Source organism: Tupaia chinensis, unplaced genomic scaffold, assembly GCF_000334495.1.
Source record: "Tupaia chinensis unplaced genomic scaffold, TupChi_1.0 Scaffold000610_1, whole genome shotgun sequence".
NCBI classification, from domain to species: Eukaryota; Metazoa; Chordata; class Mammalia; order Scandentia; family Tupaiidae; genus Tupaia; species Tupaia belangeri.
In genome coordinates, this window is record NW_006160129.1 from 113,831 (window position 1) to 129,380 (window position 15,550).

Sequence of the window (15,550 nt, forward strand, 5' to 3'; positions counted from 1 at the left end):
CTCTCTGTCTTTCTGGTGAGCACACACACCCTATAGCAAAAAAAAAAAAAAAAAAAAAAAAACCCCCTGGAAAAAAAAAAAAAAAAAAAAAAAAAAAAAAAAAAAAGAGGTGGCAGGTCCACTGGTTGCAGTTTGCTGGCCCTGATTTAAGGGATTTTTTTAAGACTAATTTTTATTTTTATCACGAGTGACTCGTGACCATACCCCCTTATTAGGGTGCTACCCTATTCTAAGGGCTGATCATGTACTTAATTAGTAGGAATACAAAAGCAATATCTACTTCATGTGGACATCTAACAACAAAGGGGCATAAAATCCAGTGTGTTAGACTCAGAACATACTGCAGTGAAGAGGGAACTTAATCCACTACAATATGTAGATAGTGGGATACAGCCTAAAGGCAAACATACATTGCTGTACTGGATATTTTAAGTCACTAAAATCATAGTTCTGTGAAAATACTGACCTGAATAGCTTTTCATCAAATCTACAACTTAAAGAGAGGAAAGTTACGCGAATGCCAACACTGCTTCAGCAAGACCCTGCCCTGGGTGAGGGTGTTAGGGTGCAGAATTTCAGAAGACACAAAGTCAGGGTCACCATCTCCTTAATACCTATGTCCTAGGTGCCCTGCCCAGGTCAAGGATCACCTCAGGTTGGGTGGAGTGGCTCTAGTCCAGAGTACTGTAGCGGTTCTCTTCACAGCATGGGTATAAAATTTCAGAAGGCACATGCTCAGAATCCTGCCAGTGCAGCATTGGCATCTGCCTTGCCTCCCTAAGTTTTGTACCAGGGGCACTCCACATACCTCACCCTCGCTCTAGCCCGGCTGTAAGGTTAACATCAACACAAAGTACTTAGTGATCTAAGCACAGTACTTAGTGATCTAAGCACAGGCGCCTCACATAGAGGCGTTCTAGACCTGATCTTAGAGAACACACAGCAAGTCACACCACCATAATAGCATATCTGTCTCACTGACTACAAGTCAAATTAGTTTTTTGAAAATAAGAGACTCCAATAAACAGCTAGCTATGGCCAAGGTAGAAGAAAATCTCTTCGGGCCAAGAAACTGTTTGACTTGTCACATTTTTTCCCAAGAAAATTAACGTAAAAATGTTCACCACTGGTATATAAGGGCCAAGGATGAACCTTCTTTTCTCCCTAGAATTTGACACCAGAATGTTGCTATTTAAACCACACCATACAGAAGAGTCTAAGGCTGTTTCTGTTGTAGATTGACATAGCTATCACAGACAAAATATCTTTCAAATACTTTCAAGTTTGTATTTAACAAATACAAAAATATTTCATCAGCGAAGTTTTTGTTCTAACGACTCCTATTCAAATTCTGTACAAGTAACACCACGTCCCATTGTGGAGAACTCACCTGGGTAACCAGTGGCTGCAGCAGGGCTGCAGATCCTTTGCCCACACAGCGAACGGCAAAGCGCAGGCACCTGCAACAACGCTCTACAATCCGATTATCGGCCCGGTGCTTATTTAGAGTCTCGGATAAAACTGGCCATATCTGAGTCATAGTGAAAGAGCATGAGACAAAAATCAACCAACAGGTGGGAAAAAAATTGCTCCAAAAGTTAACATTTGATTTGGCTTTTAAGTAATTTTGTCCAGATATTCTCTACAGGAACACACATGGCCTGATTATGGCGAGTGTGGGTGGACATATGCACAGTTCCATACTCAACCTGCCACTAAAACACAACCACTTTTGAAAAGAAACACAGAGACTCTTCCAAAAAGGAAGAGCAAGCATGTATAACTCTACCCAAAGACAGAGATACACATTTTCCAGAACTCTGAACTTCCTGATGAAACAAATGAGGGATGAATTAGAGGAATAAATGTTTAAAAGCAGTTCTAGAAAAGTGGAAGATCTTAAACAGTTAAGGAAATGGCATCTCTTGATACCACTGAACATTTAAAGATATTTGGCATTTATGTAATTCACCCTATGAAGTCTGAACAGCATTTTTCAAAACATGCCTCTTGATCCTCATATTAGCCTCAGTGCAAAAAAAGCAGGCAGAAGTATGTTACCTCAGGGGAAACTGCAGTCTCTGGCTTGTCAGGAATATTTCCCTACTACTGATCAGGCCTCCCAGCAACTCCAGAAGGCACGCAGCTCATCTCCCCCTACTTTGATCTTCAGTATGTTTCCCCACAGCTATCTTGGTATCACAGCTAAAATAATAAACATTTGGATGGTTCTGCCTCTTAAAATTCACTGAACTTGATACCATATGAACACACGTTATCTCCGAAGCATCTGGAAGATAGTATCTTCTCAACTGAGTTGCCCAAAGCCTTATGAAGGAAAAAAGAGGAAGGCCTGACTCCCCAGGCATCCATGAGCACTTACCTCCTGTATGACTTTTTGGCACGGATGAGTCTGTCCATTTTCCACAATGGGATTGGTGTGTCTGGGAAAAGACAACAGTACAAAAGAGTGAAGGAAGAGCAATTTCACTGAGGACCAAGAGCCCGATCCCTACTTGCTTACTTACTAGCATTACTCTCACCAAATAAAGTTACCTACTTAGATTTACAGCTTGTTCCTCCGACTCCATTCAAACAAACACAACACATTCTATAACTTGCCCTACCATTTCTTGCCTCCTTTAAGTCACTTCCACTAGAACATACAAAATCAATCTCATTCTGGGTAATGGGCTGCTGAGCACTACGATGACATTTTCCACATTTTCCCTTTTATAAACTGAGTGTGTAATCTTTTCCAAATTAACAAACGATCTACATGGGTTGACTAAGTACACTGTTTGAAATGAGTACTGTTCCATTCCAAGCACTAAAAGACTAAACGCTTTAGGAATAGTAGTCCACCAAAGATGATTTCCACAGTTCAGGCCTGGACCCAACACACTTGGGTATGCCAATCCAACACCTGTGTCTATTGGGTCGTTGGAAAAATTATAATGTATTTGTTTCCTTATGCAAAAATGTATCATGACTTTTCCAACGACCCAATAGTTCTAGAGCCCATTAATTTGAAGACGAGCAAGGAAAAATCCCTGCATGATTAATTACTAACCTCTTTTAAAAAAGGCTACATCTTTTTATTTTTGGAAGAGAGACTTTTGCTATAGGGTGCATGTGCTTGCCAGAGAGACAGAGAGAGAAAGAGAGAGAGAGAGAGAGATATCACCCCCATGGGGATAAACATGCTGCAATCCCTCCTCCTCCATTCTCTTCTCAGGATCTTGGGCATGCATGCCCATATCTGGCCTGAGTTTTAAGCTGCCAGGTCAGGAACTCAAACCACAGTCAACTATGTGGGAGTCCAGCGATGTACCTGCTAAGCTATCTGCTGGTCCCTAAAAGCTACATCTTAACTTTAAACAAATCTAATTTTCTTTCATTTAAACATTTATGTGTATGGCAGATTTTCTTGCATTTATTGTGAAATAAAACTTTCTTGTACTAAGATAAACTCATACTTCAAATGCATTTTCTCATGAACTCTGCACCACACAGCAACAGTTGTGAAAACGCGGTCTCTAGAATAGCAAGCAGCGGCATCAACAACACCTGGAACTATCGGAAATGCAAATTTTCAGGTACTACTAAGGACCCAAGAATCACTGAGGGCTGGGGCCAATCTGTGCTGTGACAAGTGATTCCGATGAGGATTTACTGAATTACAGACAAAATAATCAATTACATTTTAAAGTGTCTTTTGAACAAGAACAAACTTAGAATTTTACTTTGCCCCAAAACTTTAGGAAATAGGCTTAATCTCTTGAAAGAGGAGATTACAGGAAGTATTTGGAAGTATGGGGGGAAAATACTTGTTTACTTCAATATATAATGGTTTCCTTTGAGCTTTGAACCCTTCTTACCTAAATATCACTGCAAGACGATCTAAGAACACAGTGGGATCTGAGGATATGCCATTGCTGGGCTCCTGAGACAACAGCTGAAGAGACAGGGATACATTAACGCCCAGCTATTTCACATGCAAATCTATAGCAAACACTGCAACACACAACCTACACCTCAACCTTTGCTTCAATTTCTTTTCATTTCCTTATAAAAAGAGTCCTAAAATGTTACTCAAATGGTACAAAGTTAATTCTGTATTGTGACATTACTTTCCTCCAGCTTACTGTATCCCAGCCAAGACTACATATTACCACATTTTACTATCTAATCACTGGGGAGTGAAAAAAGTATGATTTAAATTATTTTTCTATTTAGTTTTCAAAAATTTTATGAAATAATTATTTTTATGAACTTTATTTATTTACTTATTTTTAATTTGACCAGAGAGGGATAGAGTGAGAGCAAGTAAGAGACAAAGAGAGAGAGGGAAAGTGAGAAAGCAAGCCACCAAGTACGGGGCTCAAAAACGGGTGGCCATGTGAGAGTCCAGTGCCCTCAACACCATGCCACCTGCCAGCCCCTCCATTTACTTTTTTAAAAAAGTTTACCTAATTTCTTCTATGAGTAACAGAGAGGGCGAAAGAGAGAAAGACAGAGGGACAGCACTCTCACAAGAGTCTGGACACCATGATCCACCCCAGCCTCCCCAGTTCTAGATCACATACACATATACTCAATGTACTCAAGGTTGTCTCTGGACAAACCTAGAACCTTCCCACGTGGGTCAGCCCACAGTATCATGTTTTATCACTGTGGCACTGTCTAGCCCTCTCCGTATATTAATTATAATTAGGACATTATATATTATAGTATGGACTGCATATGTTGTTATACCTAACATACAGTAGATGAAAGACATTTTGCTCTATATTACAAAGCTTTAAAATTACAGCTTTATAATTAATTTTTTTAAAAGAGATTTTTGCCTTAGAATGCGTGTGCTCACTAGACAGAGAGAGATAGTGAGAGGGAAAGTGAGAAATCACTCCCTGGGCGGGGTGGGGGGGAATGGTCATGCTGCAAACCTTTCTCCTCCATTCACTTCCCAGGATCTTGGGTACACATGCACATGTGCCTGGTGTGATTTTCAAGCCCCTGGGTCTGGACTCGAACCATAGCTGGCCATGTATGAGTTAAGTGACAAAACCACTAAGCCATCTGCTGGTCTCAATAGAATTATTCTTCCCCTTATTTGTCAGAGGTCATGTGTACTCACCAAAGGGGACTGGGGAAGAGGGAGAAAGCAATTCCCCAGGGGGCATGGTCATCCTGCAATCCCTTCTCCTCCATTTCTCTATCTTGTCAGGATTCATAGTAGTTATGGTTCTGACTGCTAACTTGATGGTCCTTCCCCATTATATTATTACTGATAATAGTGAGAATCTATGGTTTCGAAACACTTATCTCTCATATACAGCTACTTTGGTATACTTATTAATTTTTATAAATTTTCAGATCATTCCCTAGGCTTTTCTAGGTAGATAAGAGACTGACTATAAATAAGTAGTTCTGCCTTTTCCTTTCTAACATATAAACATACTTGTTTCACACCTGACTTAATGGGACTCACCTTTTTCAGTGCCATAACCTGAACAGAACATAGTTCACTAAGACATTCAGTAATCTTATCCAAAGGTAATCTGGCTAGGACAAGTGCTGTCCCTGAAAAACAAAGGTAGATGCAAATGAAAAAAATAGCAGCTGAATTAATGTTGCACAAAGCAGTGTTTTTAAGATTCCAACATTTGTTATTTATGCTTGATTTTTCTGTATTTGGCTTAGAAGACCAGACTGACTTTTGCATTTATGTTTACAACATAAACTAGTATTATTTCTCCTCAGTAGTCTATTGGTTTAAAGATATTTAAATGTGCTTCCCTTTCTAATTCCTTTTTTTTTAATTGCCAGAGTGTGTGCTCGCTAGAGAGAGCCTGAGAGACAGATATAGCTTCTTATACACAGGGTTTACCCACTGTGCTAGAAGGATAGCCCAATTATTTTTTTAAAAAATATTTATTTTATGATTATTATTTTAAAAATCTGACCAGAGAGAGAGAGAAAGGGAAAATGAGAAAGCAAGCCACAGGTCCAGGACTTGATCCACAGTCGGCCATGATTGACCCTTCTGGCACTTCAACCACCACGCCATCTGCTGGCCCCCAGTTATTACTTTTTGAAGGGGAAAGACTGAATTAATTAGAGCCAGTCAGTGGTATGGCAGTTAAGGTGGATGAATCCTACATGGCCAACTACAAAGTCTGAGTCCTAGACCCGGCGGCAAGCCTAGCACATGTGTGTGTCCCAAATCCCAAGAATAGAGAAGGGATTGTGGCCTGACCCCCCCCCCCCCCCCCCACCCTCTGTCTCTTTTCCAGCAAGTGCATGTGCTCTATACCAAAAACTAGAGAAAAATTTTTTCTTTCTAGGAGCCCATAATATGCCCCCTTATAAAAATGGTTGACAACTAATTACTCACAAAACAAATCTCTCTCCTTTATAGGATCATCTTTCAAAATAGTCACCATGTTTAAAGGCTATTTATTCTGAGCCTTTTTCCCTAGCCTTAATATCTGTAGTTCTATATTCTAAGCCTCATAGCTATTCTGGCTAAGTTTGCCTCTGGATACACAGTCTCCCAGTTAAGCTGATCAGCAATGGTTAAATGGACAAGGATCCCTGACTTCTGACACTGCTCCATCAGACTACCCTTCAACTTACACTTACCTCTTTGGCATGCACTGCTTATTTGTTTTTTAAATTTTTCTACTCAAAAGGCAAGCCTATTTAATTGAAATGTGTTGTCTCCACCCAAAATCCAAATAGTGCTATACATACTGCAAACAGTATGAATTATGTAGCCTTAAACATTTTAAGAAAAGAATGTATATATGTACACATAGTCAACACACTCTCCTCTAGTGGTAAAGATACTTTTTCTATCACTACATAGACAGCAACTGAAAAAACAAGGATATGACTGATGTAAGAACCTCAAATGGTGGCTTAGAGGAGACTATTACTGGTTAACATCAAGTAAATACCTTTTAGTAAGCCCACAGCAGCTTCTGGGGACAACATGAAGGAATCAAGGGAATGGGCAATCTCCAGGAGTCCATTAAAGTGCTGAGCCATGTGATCTCGGCAGACAGAGCAAATATTATGAATGGCTTTGGCTGCGGCAGAAGCCAGGGGCTTTTCACACAGGCCTTTCATCAAATAGCCCAGCACGGGATCTAAGGAGAAAAGCCAAGTAGAGATTACCTGAAACTCAAGGAAAACTAGTTTGTTAGAGCAGAGGTTTACATGTATTTTTTGAAGTAAAACAAAACTAACAAAAATGTTTTAGAAACAGCACATGCACAGAACCAGAGTATATAAAACATAAAAATGGAGCTGATCTAACTGACACAGTATCAGGAAGCTCTGAGCCCTGTTTCATCTTTCATTTCCTCCCTCATGGCTATCAATGGTTCCTGGTAACCCTCGGGACTCATAGCAGTTTGAACACCACTGACTTAAGAACATATATGGCTATAAAATTACAAAGAATATGGCAATGTGAGAAAGAATGCAAAGCTCAGAGAGTTACAATTATGCACAGAAATGCCTTGTAAATCTACATTAATCAGGACAATGACAGTTGTCTAAAGCTGAAACTTATTCTTGCTTCTTTTAATTACAAAAGGCTTTTAAAAGTACAGATGAATCTTAAGCACTTCTATCAATAAATGAATTAATTTGCTGCCCTAATTTTTCCAAATATAAGTGTTTTAAGAAAGCTGATTATATGGGACCAGCAGTTAGCGTAATGGTTATGTCACTGAACTCCCATGTAGCTGACTGTGGTTGGAGTCCCGGACCCGGTGGCTTGAAACTCACACCGGGCGCATGTGCGTGCGTGCCCAAAATCCCAAGAGGAGAATGGAGGAGAAGAGATTGCGGTGTGGCCATCCCCCCTGGTGGGGGGGATGTGATTATTCACTTTCTATTTCTCTGTCTCTCTCTGTCTTTCTGGCGAGCGCAAGTACCCTATGGCAAAAACCTCTCCAAAAAAAAAAAAAAAAGAAAAGAAAGCTGATTACAAAGGTGAATGTCTCATAAGGTAAATTCTACTCATCTATTTACCTTCCTTTATAAAAAATCAATGCTTTTCTCTGCAGGGAAATAAACCCTAAGAAAAACCATGTATGCTTAAAGAGTATTTTTGTGAGTACTTTAGAATGAATTCATAGCAAACCATGAAAAAATGGAAGGAATCAAAAGAATTAATATCGGGACCAGCAAGTGGCATAATGGTTATGTTGCTGGACTCCCCCATGGCTGACGCAGTTCTAGTCCTAGACCAAGAGGCTTGAAACTCATGCCAGGTGCATGTGCATGCATGCCCAAGACCCCAAGAGGAGAACGGAGAAAAAGGGATTGTGGTGTGGCCATCCCCGTCGGGGGTGATTTCTTGCTTTCTGCCTGTCTCTCCAGTTAGTGCATGCACCCTGCAGCAAAAATCTCTCTCTACAGGAAAAAAAAAGTCATAAAGCCTATATAAAGCCTATTTAAACCACTGTCTCCATTTCTAGTCCAATGATCAATATAACACACCTGGGAAACTAGCACAACATGCCCTTAGTCATTAAATGGAGCACGTATTTAACACTGAATCCCCCCTTGCTTTAGTCTATTAGTAACTTCTAGGTAAGAACTATAAGCAAGACACTCTGGATTAGCTCAAGCATATGGCAAAGACTAACAAAGGCAGAAAGGTTCATGTTCAAGCAGAGTACTAGAAACAAATCGTTTCCCTATCTAGAGACCTAATTTTTCAAAGGTCTTTCTCCCGAGATAGATCATAAATCAACCAACTAAGCAATCGTTTACAATATATTTACTCTCAGTGTCCACATATTAAAAAAGAGAAAGAAGGGGCCAGTCAGAGGGTGTGGTGGTTAAGGCAGCTGGACTCCATGTGGCTGAGTACACAGTTCGAGTCCTAGACCTGGAGGCTTGGAAAATACACCAGGCATGTGTGCATGTGTGTCCAAAATCCCAAGAGGAGAATGGAGACAAGGGGCTGCAACATGGCCATCCCCCACTGGGGGGTGATTTTTCACTGTCACTCTCTCTCTGTCTCTGGTGGGTGTACATGCCCTACACCAAAAACTAAAATCAGAGAGAGAGAAAGGGAAAAAAATAAGAGCAAAAGTCAGACATAATTGGAAAAATCAGAAGTAGTAGCAAAAGAGAAGAATTCACACATACCAAGAAACTGAGGATTTCGATCCACCACTTCACTCATTTCTCCAACTAACTCAATGCTGGTATATCGCACAGCTGTATGTACAGTCTCTGGGAGACGGACCACTCCTTCGAGGACTTCCACAAGTGTTGGATTATTCTCCCTGAGTAAAAAAGGCAAATACAGTTAAAGATTTCAGAGGTTACGTTGCGTTGTGGCCAAACAGGCTGTGGTAACATATGGTATTACTAGCAGGCTTCTTTCTAAGTAAATAACCATTCAATAAAAGTGCTCAACACTGGATATGAGTGTAAAATCCTCAAAAAAGAGGAAAAGAAAGATATAATTGTTTCAGGAGAAGCATACTGCTTCTTTATCTTCTGAATGTCATAAAGCATCTAAAGTCACATTATGCTATCAAATAGATGCTCTTCAAATCAGAAAGGCAAGACTTACTGTGGATGAATGCCTTCTTTTAAAGAATCGATTTTGGTTATTACTATATCTGCAGCACCTAGAACAGTGCCTGGCACATAGTGGGCACTCAATAGATATTGCTGAATGGATGAAGGAATAATTTTCATAGACCACTTTCTATTAGTTGTTTTTCTCCAAAATATTTCGTATAGCTGGATACTAGAAATGTTAGGAGCAGAAAGGTAGGGACGGCCAGCTAACTAACTGAAAGAAAAAAGGAAGGCAGGACGAGTAAGGTGTTTCAATTTGAAACATGAGGAAAAATTAATGTGAACTAAATACTTTCCAATGCTCCACGAAATTGTTTCCTTCCTTCTCCCCCAAACCCAAATATACCGACTGAAGCTTTTTTGAGCAGAATGGAGAATGCTCCCAAAGTGACAGAACTTAATCCAGAAATGAATGATGTTTCAAATGTAAATAATATCCTGGATTAGAGCAAGAGCACTCCCTGCTGATAAAGTAGGTCTACTAAGTATATCATATGCAAAAACAAAAACAAAAACAAAAACAAAAAAACCTGTAATCATGTAGTTGGCTTGAAATGCAGATTTAAAAAATGACATAAAACCTCCTCTCATTTATGCCTTATGTTTCTTCAGGACACTAAGCCAATTACTGAAGATTATCTCCCGACCTGTTTTCAAACCAACACGTATCAGCTGGAATATTAATGATTTTAATTACTGTCAGACTGTCACAGAAAGTTCCAAAAACACCCAAATAGGTTTAAGAGCAAATAATACAGTATGTAATTAAGGACAGAAGTTCTTTAATAGAGAAAAAATAAAATCTGAATATGTACTGGTTTAGAAACAATGTAAGATTTCACTGACTAGACCCTGAAAGACACCCACAAAAGCAGCACTATACATTTTGTAAATATCTTCCTTAACCATCTCTCCAATCCAGGCCCTGAATAGAGCACTCAATTGTAGGTACCTAGTCACGATTCATGCTAATCTGAATGAATATCAATCTACACATTCATGGCACAAAGTAAATTCTGTTTTTAAGGATTTAGGTCATAAACAGAATTTTTATACTCAGCAACAGGAAATAAACTTTGCATAATTAAAATTTTTTCAATAGCAATAACAAAAATAACTGCCCAAGGATTTTGATGCCCTTTTAAATGAAATGGTGTCTATGCCTCACTTCTCTAAAACTTACAAATGATTCTCTAAAGCAGAAGGAAGGTGAACGATGTAATTAAATATTTATAAGGATAACTTACCCGAGGTCACAAAAGCAGAAGAACCAAATTAGTGCCTATTCAATTGCTTTTAAGTAAATAACAATTTAGCACTTAATAAATTCTTGATCATACCAACTTTCAAAGAGGATCCTCAACTGAAAAAATAAATCTGCATTCTATCTCTAGCATCAAGAGCAATATCATTTTAGGAAAAGTGGTTGAAACACGGTATCAACAATGCCAGCTAGCCTGGACTAGACTCTAGAAGTCAGAAGACTAGACAGCACTATAGAAGTAAGAAGTTCTAAGAGTTTCCACGCATATACCGGAAGAGAAAAATGGTATAATTTTCCTTCCTCTTGTTATTTAGAGTTCCCAGCAAAAGACTTATTAGACACTCACGGATCAACACTCTTTGCTATAGCAGCCATGATAAAGAGAACCGCTTCTGTCACCTCCCAGGGTGGGTTGCCTTCTTTCAGAGTAGAATATAACTAGAGAAGAAGAGGTGGATTATGGATCCATTACAAGGAAAACAGAATTCCAAAACAAACAAAACAAAAAATCCTGTTAAAATAAATCCAGCTTGTTTCAAAATCTAATTCTCTCAGAGTGAGGCAAGAACATTATTTTCATTTTTCCCATCCTCAATAACTAGAAGCAAGTACTATTTTAATATCTGAAATAAACCCATTTAGATTTAGTTTATCAAGGTTATCATCTATCTTCCCCCAAAATGAGTACTATAGACAAATAACATAATACATGAGTATCTTTTCTTGGTTCTGGTAATAATTGATAAAATACATAAACACATTTAAAATAGAGATATGGCGTAAATCTATATATGCATTGCCTTTACATTTCTATGGTTTTAACTATTTGTGTGTATCGACACTAGTAGTACAGATTAAATTCCTAATATGCAGCTATTTAGAAGCACCTATCATAATACCATATCCAGAAACTTTTGTTAAAAAGGCTGACCTAGCAGAATAATCAGAAATGATCTGGGCCAAAATTTTCCAGATTATATCCACCTGGAATGGGGCTAGGTATCATTCTAAGTAAGATTTCTACAATCAAATAACAGATATGCCTAGGGAAGACAACAAATTAAATAACTCTCTCATTGTACAACTTCAGAGCCTTTAGTACACTATTTAAATAACTTCCCTATTTTAATTGATAATATAATGGGGAGGAGCAAAGAACATCTCATGGGCTGCCACAGAGTATGTTTTAGACAACACTGATAATTTTTTTAAATTTATAAACTGAAGCCTGGAGATGAGGTGACTGCTCAAAGCCACAGCACCAGCCAAAAAGAGCTGAAATCTAAGCACAGCTCATGTGCTTATGATCCACCGAGCTCAATGACTGTTTTCTAAGAATTCTCAACCCTTTGTGCATGATCAATAGACATGCTTTACTTAATATAATGAAAAATAGCGGTCATTTTATTAACACTTTTTAGAACAGATTAATCCTAAGTTGACACAAAATGTACACTTTGCCAAAAAATTTAGGTTAGTTTATATTGCTGTGATGAAGCATTCAAACTAATGTATGAGAGCTGATTAGAAGAAAATCCACTAATATGAAAAACACCTGAGATAATGATAATGTTCCGTGACATGGAATGGTGATGACTGCAACCTTAGGAGGTAAAGCGTTACTCACTGATTGTCAGAAAAACCACACCAGGAAGCTTTTGCTCTAGTATAGTCACTTCCAGGATGAAACCACAGGAATCTAACCGTAAGTGTGGACAAAGGAAATGCCAAATAACTAAAAGAATTGCTAGGAGTTGGCACTTAATTATTGAAGCAGTAAAACTTGCCTATTTTTTCCTGGCTAGGTCCAAATTCTCTGAAAGTATCCTGGAGGCTTAATGTCTATCTACAATCTTCCATTCCAGCTGCACAAGTGGAACAGCTCTCATTAGCAAGAGTAAAAGAGTAAACCATAACCAAATCATCTAGTCTGTAATTAACTTGTACGGTCCTAAATAAACAGAGCTACTATATGCCAGGCAGTGTGCTAGGCACATGCATTACCTATTATCTCATTTAGCCATGGAAATTGAAGAAATAAGATGAACTATTTACAGAAGACCCAGAAGTGAACGCAATTAAAGTGATCACTACAATAGGCAAGAATCTCCAAATGCGCTTACCTGAGCAAAACACTCCATAGACCCAATCAAGAAAATCAAGTCCTTCACCAGGTCTGATACTCTCATCCGAAACTCCCCAAAATCATCAGTCTCTTCAGGAACCCCCTCCTGAAATTTCAAATCATATAACATTTATTTTAAACTCAATGAGACTTTCACTAAACTCTACAAAATGAAGAAGAAAGAAGAAAAAGCCATCACAGTCAAGTCCTCATGAACAAAAGTTGCCTAAATCACAAGGGTATGCATTTCACTATTACAAAGGATCTCCCAAACTAGTAGAATGTCAAATCAATACAACCCACCATCTACTTTACTGTGAGAAACTCTGCAGAGTGTATATATTTTGTATTTCCAAACTATACCTTGTTTTGTTGTTGGATAAAATGTGGTGTAGTGAAGATGAAAAGTCACCTGGAAGGGGAACCAGCAGTTAGCGTAATGGCTATGTCGCTGGACTCCCACGTAGTCGACCGCGGTTCGTGTCCCGGACCCGGTGGCTTAAAACTCATGCCGGGCGCGTGTGCGTGCGTGCCCAAGATCCCGAGAGGAGAATGGAGGAGAAGGGATTGTGGCGTGACCATCCCCCCTGGGGGGTGATTTCTCGCTTTCTGTCTCTATGTCTCTCTCTGTCTGTCTGGCGAGCGCACGCGCCCTACAGTGAAAATCTCCAAAAAAAAAAAAAAAAAAGTCACCTGGAAGAAGTGGTAACTAGGAGGTATAAAGACTACCTAAATAAGGCTCTCTTTGATACTGAATAAGCCGCTGAAGCTTTGGTGCAAGATCAAAACTCACCACTATCATAAGAACACAGAAATTTTAGACCTTTTAGGTGGTAGGTATGCATATGTTCACTAAAAACTTATCTCACCTTTTCTTATGTTTAAAATATTTCATTAAGGGACCAGCAGTTAGCGTAATGGCTATGTTGCTGGACTCCCACGTGATCGACCGTGGTTCACGTCCCGGACCCGGTGGCTTAAAACTCACACAGGGCGCATGTGCATGCATGCCCAAGATCCCGAGAGGAGAATGGAGGAGAAGGGATTGTGGTGTGGCCATCCCCCCTGGGGGGTGATTTCTTGCTTTCTGTCTCTCTGTCTCTCTCTGTCTGTCTGGTGAGCACACTTGCCCTATAATAAAAACCTCTCTCAAAAAAAAAAGTTTCATTAAAAAAATTTAGAACTTACTTACATTTCTATTTCAACACACTAGTATAAGTAAAGGGTTACCAATTCTGAAATGATTAATGGGCATGTTTAAGAATCTTAGATCTTGGGCCAGACAGGTGGTATGGTGGTTAAGAGCGCTGGACTCTCATATGGCTGACCATGGTTCGAGTTCCAGACCTGGCGGCTTGCTTTCTCACTTTCTCACGCTTCACTCTCACTCTGTCCCTCTCAGGTCATATTAACATAGATAAATAAAGTAAGTTAAAATAAAATAATTCTTTTAAAAAAAAATCTGCCACCTTGTCTGCATCTGCCCCAGAGCCAGTGGTTCTAAAAGCACCCAAAATCCTGTGAGGTGCGCTGCACACCAACAGAGCAGACATGGGCAGAGCGATGGTGGCCATGCTGGGGCTGGGGCTGCTCTGCTGGCATTGCTCCTACCCATGCAGGTTTATTCAAATCAAACAACTGTTTGACCAAACACTTCCAAGTAACTCCTCCCAGAATACTGTTGGCAGTGCCCTGCAGTCAACAGTCAGTCTCCTTGTGATCTCGCTTTCTCTTCTACATCTCTACTGCTAAGAGACTCAGGCCAAGAAATATCTACACTTCCCCAACTTCTAAACTCAGTCCAAATGGCATCTAGAAGTCCAGTGTGGCAAGCGGAAAAAAAAAAAAAAAAAAAAAAAACAGGTCTTTATCAAACCTACTAATCCTAGGACCAGCAGTTAGCATAATGGCTATGTCGCTGTACTCCCACGTAGTCAACTGCGGTTCGCGTCCCGGACCCGGTAGTTTAAAACTCACACCAGGCACGTGTGCATGCGTGCCCAAGATCCCGAGAGGAGAATGGAGGAGAAGGGATTGTGGCGTGGCCATCTCCCGGGGGGTGATTTCTCGCTTTCTGTCTCTCTGTCTCTCTTTGTCTATCTGGCGAGCACACGTGCCCTATAACAAAAACCCCTAAAAAAAACAACAAAAAAAAAACCCTACTAATTCCACACCTATTTTATCGACACATAAGATGTTGTGAATACCAAATTTGATTGGTTGAAGAACATGTAAAGGACCTGACCAGACAATAAATGCCAAGATTAAACCTGCTGGAGTTTCATGTACAAGATGAAAACACTTGAAATTAGTTAAGACATGATTTCCTTAAATGTGGCTTAAGAAATATGGACATGGGAACCAGCAGTTAGCATAATGGCTATGTTGCTGGACTCCCATGTAGTCGACCGCGGTTCGCATCCCAGACCCGGTGGCTTAAAATTCACGCCGGGCACGTGTGCGTGTGTGCCCAAGATCCCAAGAGGAGAATGGAGGAGAAGGGATTGCGGCGTGACCATCCCCCCTGGGGGGTGATTTCT

At 39.7% G+C, this 15,550-nt stretch overlaps 1 protein-coding gene across 4 annotated transcripts in view; it reads right to left on the bottom strand.

Annotated features, from left to right (window-relative positions):
- TNPO3 (transportin 3) overlaps positions 1–15,550 on the bottom strand; it is a 94,920-nt gene that overhangs the window by 23,585 nt on the left and 55,785 nt on the right. For 3 of the 4 annotated variants that reach the window (XM_006158805.3, XM_006158806.3, XM_027775868.1), the window contains 8 exons: positions 13,009–13,116; positions 11,232–11,323; positions 9,178–9,317; positions 6,966–7,157; positions 5,495–5,586; positions 3,882–3,958; positions 2,384–2,444; positions 1,391–1,531 (listed from right to left, as the gene is read on the bottom strand). In XM_006158805.3, coding sequence (XP_006158867.1) covers positions 1,391–1,531; positions 2,384–2,444; positions 3,882–3,958; positions 5,495–5,586; positions 6,966–7,157; positions 9,178–9,317; positions 11,232–11,323; positions 13,009–13,116 — 903 coding nt within the window. The remainder of the gene's footprint in view (positions 1–1,390; positions 1,532–2,383; positions 2,445–3,881; positions 3,959–5,494; positions 5,587–6,965; positions 7,158–9,177; positions 9,318–11,231; positions 11,324–13,008; positions 13,117–15,550) is intronic. The other variant, XM_014591724.2, reaches the window with a different exon arrangement.